The sequence below is a fragment of the Anastrepha ludens genome, chromosome 3 (genome assembly GCF_028408465.1).
Source record: "Anastrepha ludens isolate Willacy chromosome 3, idAnaLude1.1, whole genome shotgun sequence".
Classification (NCBI taxonomy): Eukaryota; Metazoa; Arthropoda; class Insecta; order Diptera; family Tephritidae; genus Anastrepha; species Anastrepha ludens.
This window is the reverse complement of record NC_071499.1, coordinates 54734626-54743391: the sequence shown is the minus strand read 5'-3', so window position 1 is coordinate 54743391 and position 8766 is coordinate 54734626. Positions and strand designations below refer to the sequence as shown.

Below are 8766 nucleotides of genomic sequence, written 5' to 3'. Positions count from 1 at the left end.
TGAGAGCCGATTAGTGGCTTGGTGTTGATAATATTTTTACATTCTGTACGTGTGAATCCACCAACTGGGGTCCAATTCATTTTCCTACAGGGGTGTCCCCTACATATAAGATTATATATGTATGCACGTATGTACGTGTATATTGTGTGTATCACAACGGTCCTCCATCTCTGGCCAAGTGTGCCGCATATCAAGTGTGCATTCAATCATACGTAAAGCGAGCGTCGGCTTATCAAATATTTCAAAGTGCTTAAATACTCCGTTGAACTGGGTAAACTCTTCAGTATTAAAAGTGTTTTCGAGTACTTTGAAGTGCGTGTAGATAAGTGGTTGTGTGATTTTCGAATAGTTAATTAGAAAGACGTGAAAGGCTAGTAAAATTCTCCAAAGTACAGAAAAGCAAAATATTATATAAAAGTAGCTCGATTTTGCTCTGCGATCGAATCGATCAGTTTCAAATAAAAGCATTTACTTCTAATCAGTGTAATGATGCAAAGTGTGCCAACCAACTTGATGAACGCACATTTGACGTTGCTTCATTTAAAAATATTTTAAGAAAAATAAGACAGAACCAAGGCGAAATTAAAAATATGAAATTACTGTTTAAATTTAATGTCATTGCAACCTGGCACACTTTGTATCATTACTCTATCCTACTAATAACCAGAAATACATTTGTGTACCTTCTATTTATTTTTAATTTAAACAATTAATGATTGTCATACGATGACAGCCGAGAAATTCTAAGGGGGCCTTTTTCTTGTTTTTTTTTTTTTTTAATTTAAAACTAATTTCCAAAATATTTGTTTGCCTTGATTATGTTTTATTCCACATACGTACGTATGTATGTATGTATGTATACATCTACTTCGTTTGGATAATTCATGAGAGTCATTTGGCATAGGAAAACTCGTCAACTTGGCGAGCATTTGTGTTTATTTGTATGTATACATACATACATATATGACCAGATTTTTGCCGGTGTTACATACTTATTAATTCCTAAGGTGATTCGTTTCAGAATTCACTCTCGTTCAGGTAATGCTGTTTCGCTTGATTCCTATAATGCTCTAACTAATGAAGAGAGAAAAGTTGGATTCGATTTATTTTATTTCATATGTCTAGTAACATAGTAAGTAGTTCATTCATAATAAATTTGCTTGAGCAACACATCCATGAATGAACACTAGTTTTCAGTAATTGAAATTGGAGGCAGTTACTAGGTTGTTCAATAAGTTTTGCGGTTCGATAAGAAAAACACAATTGTATGCTCTTTATTGTTCAGAACATCAATACACTTGCTCCAACGAGATTCTAATTTATGAATTTTATCCCTGAAGTGAGAATCTGGAAGGGCTACAAAATACACTTCCACAGCTTGTATGAACGTTTTCCACACATGCATTTTTTTTAGATTTGGAAACAGATGGAAGTCACAAGAGGTCACATCTCATGAATACCGTGGTTGTTCCAACAATTCGAACTTTAATTCATGAACTGTGGCCATTGTTAAAATGCTCTTGTAACACGGGGCAATGTTCTGATAAAAAAAAAATTTTTTCTTTCCCTAACTGGGCCTTTTTCTCCAAATTGTTTTCTTCAGCTGGTCCAAAAGGTTACAATAATATTCAGAATTATTTGTTTTACCAGTTTGAAACTAATCCACACACCACATTCCTTTCGCATCCCCAAAAATTTGATGCTAACAACTTCTCGGCCGATTTCCGGACACAAACTCGATTCAGAAAGAACCAGATTCACACCACTCGTTAGACTTTTGTTTTGATTTAGAATCATGGGGATAGATCACAGTCTCATCCATAGTGACGAATCGATGCACAAAATGCACTTTCTCCTTTCGAAAGCGCTCTAAATGTTGCTGAGAAATTCGCATTCGAATGTGTTTTTATTCCATTGTTAGCGAAGGCGGCTCCCATTTCGCACATAGCTTTCTGAAGCCCAATACTGCAGCCCAATGAGATGCCTAGGGATTCAGTTTTCTACTAAATCTCTTTCAGTCACTCGACAATTTTTCAATACAATATCCTGTATTTTTTCTATGATTTCTGGTGTTATTGTTGTTTTTGGACGTCCTTGACGTGGATCGTCTTCAAGGTTTGAATTCAGCAACCCATCTTTCTATTGCACTAATTGATGGCGAAAAATCCTTATACACTTTCAACATTCGTTCATACATTTCCGTTGCTTTTAAATCTTCCAAAAATAAAAATTCTATCACCGCACGATACTTGATTTTTTCCATTGCAGAAAATACTGTGACACGTCGGTACTAGATGGCTTCTAATCAAAGAATGAATGGACAGATTAAAATAAAAATTCACATACGTTCATATGAAGAGTGTACCAAATTACAAAAAAAAAAAAAATAGGCTAGTAGCAATGCCCTCTCTTATCGAACCGCAAAACTTATTAATGAACATGGTATATCAATAAGTTAATCAATTATATATACTTACGTCGTTGCTGTTTACAACCTCTTCCAATTTTATGATGCCATTTCGCCAAAAATCGCCTGGTCTGGTGTCAAAGGAGGCAGTAAGGGAGCCAGTTTTTAAGGGCCTCGTTGTTACCAAAGGTAACGCCCTTCATATGGTTTGTCAGGGAGCGGAAAAAATGGTAATGCAGATCCGGTTTGACTCTTGGCTTTGGCATATCTCCTGGAGCCACCCACTCCTTTCTTTGCTTCATATAGAGCGTATCGGCACCATTTCTCATCTACCGTGTCGATTCGGTACTAAAATCTCTGTTTATGATCGCGTGTCGCTCGATGGCGGACAAGATGCTGAGAAGCAATTTGAAGGTGACTTTCTTTGTTTTTCCTCTTGAACTCATGAGGCACCCTGGCTCCCAATTTTTCGGTAAATCCCATTGAATGAAGGTGATTAAGAATCGTTTTATGATCGCATTTCATTTTTTGCGCCAATTCACGACTGGTTTGGCGACCTTTCTCCTTCAAAAGTAATTTGACACGTTTTTTATCGAATTCAGAAGGCCTTCCGCTGTGTTACGTGTCATCGACGTCAAAGTCGATATTTTTGAACTTTGGAAACTATTTCCGTGCTGTAGACTCGCCTTTGACACCTTCTCCATATAAATACTTCGCAAATATCCCGCGTTGCTTCGGAAGCTTTTTGACCTCGACGAAAAGCAAAGAAGAGCAGGTGTCGAAAACGTTGATTTTTGCCTCCTGGGAATTCCATTTCTAGGCCTCAAAACTAATAAAAAATTAAATAATGCAAAAATACAATTAACATAGTTTTGTAGAGCAGAAAGAGTTGTATCGAATGAATACTTACCCTTTGCCAAACAGCTAGCAAATCATTGTAAAAGAAAATTAAATATGAAAACGCTATGAACTTATTCCCCAACCCAATAGAAAAATACCATTTTGACAATATATCAAACGCGCTCCGCTTAAATGAAAAATGCTGGGTATCTATTGCACAGATACTATTGACTGAATGTATGAATTAATTATATTAATAAATAAAAGGTGGCGCAAAATTAATAATCCAATTTTGTTTCTGAATAACTTTTTTACGAAACACCAAAATAAAAACAAAATGATTTTGAATAATGGAAATCTTTATTTTGCCGTATACGCGCTCCATTCCTTAATTGTTTTTATACTTCGGCTGTCTAGTTCACAAGGGTCAAATAAGATTGGGGTGCAATGTCATTCGCAAAAGGTGTAAATCTTCCGAAAGGTGATTAATTTTGCCCCACCTTGTTTATATGTAAAGAGTTTTCCAATAAGAGGTGTTATTTTGATATTCAAAGACAAAATGCTATTTTTTAATATAAATGATCGGATGAAGAGGAAGGTTAATAGTGGAAAATAACATCATGCAAATGACCACCACGTCCACGCGTACAGGACAATATTCTTTTCATGAAATTTCCCATAACCGAATTGCAAAGTGGCTGCCCTATGTCCTCGATAGCCTCACGAATTCCATCTTTGCGGTCTTGAATCGGCCCTGGGCTGTTGGGATAGACCTCTTTCTCGTGGCCCCAAAGAAAAAAGTCACAATGTGTTAAATCACAAGTTCTCGGTGGCCAAGTGTGATCACCTCTTCGAGAGATAACACGGTCCGGAAACTTTTCCCGTAAAAGATCAATGGTTTCGTTGCTTGTGTGGCACATAGCGCCGCCTTTTTGAAAATAAACGATCAATACCAGATCAATACGATCCAATTCCGACCATAAAAAATCGTTATCATCTCTCCTGTTTAACACCTAACACCTGTTACTGGAAACCCTTTATAATTGGCGCGCACATCCTTTGTTAGGTTTATGAACAAGCTCCTCGCCCAATTTGTGGCGTAAGACTTGATGATATTTCACATGCAGTTTTGTAAACGGCTGATGGGTTTCTACGAGCTGCTTTCTCATGGCAGAAATACTCGTATACTAGGAAGTTTGCCTTTGTCCGACACGCCAATTGTTCGTCTAGTTTTTCGCAATCTTAATCAAAATAGGGGTTTGTTCATATTTGTTAATACTTTCTAAATCTTGTGTGCACAGATCGCTGTTAAAATGAGCTCTTGGAAGAATAATCAAGAGATCGAAATATTTCGGGAATATTTACGCATACCAAGTGTGCATCCGGACGTTGACTATGGTATGCATAATTTAAATTATATTATTGGCAGGCGCTATGAAGATTGTCCATAACCGCACTGTATCCTTTCTTACATAACAACAAAGTAATGTTACGGGCAGCAATTTTTCGGGTTTTGTACAAATATTTAATATAAAATCATATTTTTAAAGTCATAAAGCTCTTCACTTAGACTGAAACAGGCCGATAGCCTCTGCCGCTAGTTGCCTCGATTTTGTAATATGATTATTTTCAATTATATTTCAAATAAATAAATAAATATTTATGTTAAAAAGAAAATTCTCTGTATCCGAGCTGCAGTGGTAGTGGAGTAAAAAGTTTGGTTCAATCTTCTTCGCTGCCTATTCAATTAGTTTTATTTACCAATTAAATATTCACAAATTCCTCTTACGACAAAACTATTTGTAGCGCCTTGCGTGGAGTTTCTGAAGAAGCAGGCAATCGATTTGGGATTGCCTATTGAGGTTTATCATGCCAGCGGCCCAACCAAACCGGTTGTTGTCATAACATGGGTGGGGCAACGCCCAGAATTGCCAACAATTGTTTTGAATTCCCACATGGATGTGGTGCCCGTATACCCCGAAAAGTGGACGCATCCACCCTTCTCTGCTGACATCGACGACGAAGGTCGGATCTTTGCGCGGGGTTCACAGGACATGAAATGCGTGGGCATGCAGTACTTGGCAGCGATACGTGCCCTCCGCAAGAACGGTGTCACCTTGAAACGTACTATTCATGTGATTTTCGTGCCAGGTAAGTAAATATGGAATTGTAAACCAGACGCTGCGGTTCGCGTTTAACTAATCTCATTATGTGATTTTATGATGCTCATCTCCATATTTATGAGTCTTGTTTACTTTTCTAATGTGTTATTTAAGCATTTACTAGATATCAGATTAAATCTATTCAAATGTTTGCAGATGAGGAAATCGGTGGCACAAAAGGAATGCGAGTTTTTGTGAAGTCTAATGAGTTTAAAAAATTAAATGTGGGGTTTTCCCTTGATGAAGGTGTTGCATCTGTAAATGAAACCTTCCTGGTTTATTATGCGGAACGAAGCATTTGGCGTATGCATTGAAATTATAATTTTTTATTTGCCATTTCTGAGATCTTCAATTTAACTTCAGATGTCCACTTTATTATTAGTGGCACTGCTGGACATGGTTCATTGCTGCACAAAAATACAGCAGGTCAAAAGTTTCACTATATACTGAATAAGTTAATGGAATTTAGAAAACAAGAAGAGGATCGTTTGGAAAATGATAGTTCTTTGACGATTGGTGATGTGACAACAATCAACTTAACCATTGTTAAAGGCGGTGTGCAAAGTAATGTGGTGCCACCTACATTGGAAGCAGTTTTCGACATGCGATTGGCGTTAAATGTAGATCACGACGATTTCGAGAAACAGGTGCGTAACAACCGAGAAGGAGAATTAAGTGATGAGCGGATATGATTCAACAAAGAACAGAAAAAAATGTTTCTTATTGCTTTATTCATTGTTTAATTTCTATTTACTTTCACAATACAGTTAAAGCAGTGGTGTACGGAAGCTGGTGGTGGCATTGAAATTGTATTTGAGCAGCAGCAGCCCAAGGTGGAAGCCACAAAAATTGATGATTCCAATCCTTTTTGGTTGGCTTTCAAGCAAGCAACCACGGAACTGTAATTACTAATTTCACTCTCTACAAATGCCTAAACTATTTTGATTAAATTTTTCTCTTTTTTTATTAAATCTTACTTTTACTTTAGTGGCCTCAAAATCCAAACACTCGTATTTCCTGGTGGCACCGATAGCCGTTATATACGCCACATTGGCATTCCTGCCATTGGCTTTTCGCCCATGAATCATACGCCAGTGTTGCTGCACGATCACGATGAATTTTTGCAAGCCGATGTCTACTTGAAAGGAATTGAATACTATAAGAAAATTATACCAGCCGTTACAAATGTTTAGCAGATTTTTATTCTGTATAAAATTATGTTATTTAAGGATTTTATGTACTTTTATGTGATGAATGATTGTAAATGAAATAAAAAAGGGATAATGATTGCTTACTATTACGGTGCCTGGGAAACGTCATCGAACTTTTTCATTTACTTTATGAGTGTTGCGGCAATTTGAGCTTTATTCGTAATATTCTGTGCAAATGAATGTTTTAAATGTTTAAAGATTAGTGTGAATGTAAAAATTACAAAAGAAAACCGTAATTTTATCGATCAACGCGAGTTTTGTAGCATTCACCTCTTCTTCAGTTTGTATATATATATATAATTGGCGCGTACATCCTTTTTGGGTGCTTGGCCGAGCTCCTCCTCCTATTTGTGGTGTGCGTCTTGATGTTGTTCCAAAATTCGGCTACGGCCGCCGCTCTGCTTCAGTTAGTACTAACCTTAAAAAGGCATCTGTTAAAATTTCATGATATTCAATTCATTAGTTTCGTGAGTTGTTGCGCGAGTGATGCTACTTTCGTTGTTTTCAAAACAACGAATCCTAAAGAACTTCGTGTTCTATTTTTACACTGCTTCTTGATGGCAAAAAATACCGTTCAAGCGAAACAATGACTTGAAAAGTGTTATGGGGACTCCGCTTAATCAGAAACAACAATAAAACAAGGGTTTGCTGAATTGAAACGTGGTCGCAGAGACACCGATGATGCACAACGCAGTGGACGCCCAAATGAGGCGATAACACCGGAAAACATAAAAAAAATCCACAAAATCGTTTTGAATGATTAAAAAGTGAAGTTGCATGACTTAACTTACATCGCTAAGATATCAGAAGAACGTATTGACTTTATACATTCTGTCAAAAATGTACCGGGAATTGTTCCATAAACCGCAAAATAATAGTTTAATTATCAAAAGTTATTTTGTCGTCTTCAAAATAGGTTCCATTCGAAGCAATACACTTAGGCCAATGATTAGTCCAGTCATCATCAAAGCACCTTTTAAACACGTTTGAAGAGATCTTCTTCAGCTCCTTCAGCGAATTCTCCACAATGGCCTCTATCGACTCAAAGCGGCGTCCGCGAAGTGGCAATTTTAGTTTTGGGAAAAGGAAAAAGCCACAGGGGGCTAAATCTGGTGGATACGGCCGTTGTTCAATGATATTTGTCGAGTTTTTGGGCAAACAGGGTTCACAATATGAGCCTTGTGAGACGGTGTGTTATCATGGTGCAAGATCCATGATAATCAAAGAAAACGAATAGCATGACTTTCACTTTTGACCGACTTTGACGTGGTTTTTTGGGTTTCGGCTCATGTGGACAGCGCCATTCAGCCGACTGGTTTGCATGTCAAACTTATATATCCACGTCTCGTCACCTGTCATGATGATGAATAAACGTTGGGTCCGAATTCACTTGCTCAAGCATGTCTTCAGCCACTTTCTTCCGATGAATTGTTTGAAAAAAATTCAACTCTCTTGGAACGAGTCGAGCAGCCACACGTCTTATGCCCAATTGACAGTGTGAAATATTGCGAAGGTCGCGAACTACCTCCATCAAACTTAAATGATGGTTTTCCAGCACCATAAATTGAACTTCGAATGGCTCCCACATCCACCGTATTCGGCAGATTTGGCTGCTAGCGACTACTGGCTGTTCGCAGACCTAAAATATGCTGAAACTGAGGTATATTTTGAGGCAAAGGTTAAATCTACAAAAGTGGTATTGAAATGTTAAAGTAGCGCTGAAATGATTGCTTTGTTCTTGATGAAAATCACGTTGATGAATAAAGCTAATTTTGAACAAAAAAAAAGTGTTTTCTTTGTTACGCCCAGGACTTTTATGTTCATTTGTTATAAAATCTTTGAATGATTCTCTTTGAGCGCACCGCCGAAAAAATTCAAGATCTGGTTACTGCATTCAGAGGATTCCGACACATTCACCATTCACATTCCATGCGTTATCAAATATTAAACAAAAAAATGTTTAAACGAGTTCACAATCATAAAACGGCTTATCTATTTGTAAGTGAAGGCATATAATTGTCGTTTGAAATTCCTTATGCTGGAAATAGTATTTACCTCAACTTCATATAGAAAAAGTGGAATATTTAAAAAAAGGCACACCAATAAAAACCGAGTTATATTGGAGCCACGAGAAAACTAAGTATAT

The 8766-nt window shown here is 37.2% G+C and overlaps 1 protein-coding gene across 5 annotated transcripts; it reads left to right on the top strand.

The window, feature by feature from the left end:
- The first annotated feature begins 207 nt into the window (after positions 1–207).
- Positions 208–6728, top strand: LOC128857978 (aminoacylase-1-like). Of its 5 annotated transcripts, none has more exons than XM_054093850.1 (7): positions 208–271; positions 4549–4645; positions 5054–5398; positions 5566–5712; positions 5773–6056; positions 6177–6310; positions 6398–6728. In XM_054093850.1, exons 2-7 carry the CDS (start codon positions 4561–4563, stop codon positions 6600–6602), a joined length of 1200 nt encoding a protein of 399 aa, XP_053949825.1. In that variant the 5' UTR covers positions 208–271; positions 4549–4560; the 3' UTR covers positions 6603–6728. The 5 variants fall into 5 exon arrangements, with proteins under 5 accessions (XP_053949825.1, XP_053949826.1, XP_053949827.1 ...); XM_054093851.1 differs by lacking the exon at positions 208–271 and adding an exon at positions 278–370; XM_054093852.1 differs by lacking the exon at positions 208–271 and adding an exon at positions 287–389.
- Positions 6729–8766: the final 2038 nt, after the last annotated feature.

What these genes read in the sequence shown, in the direction of transcription:
- LOC128857978 (XM_054093850.1), top strand. Translation starts at nt 4,561, where the DNA reads ATGAGCTCTTGGAAGAATAATCAAGAGATCGAAATATTTCGGGAATAT. An exon ending in GCATCCGGACGTTGACTATG is followed by an intron (nt 4,646 to 5,053) that starts GTATGCATAATT and finishes AACTATTTGTAG; the next exon opens with CGCCTTGCGTGGAGTTTCTG. An exon ending in AAGCAAGCAACCACGGAACT is followed by an intron (nt 6,311 to 6,397) that starts GTAATTACTAAT and finishes CTTTTACTTTAG; the next exon opens with TGGCCTCAAAATCCAAACAC.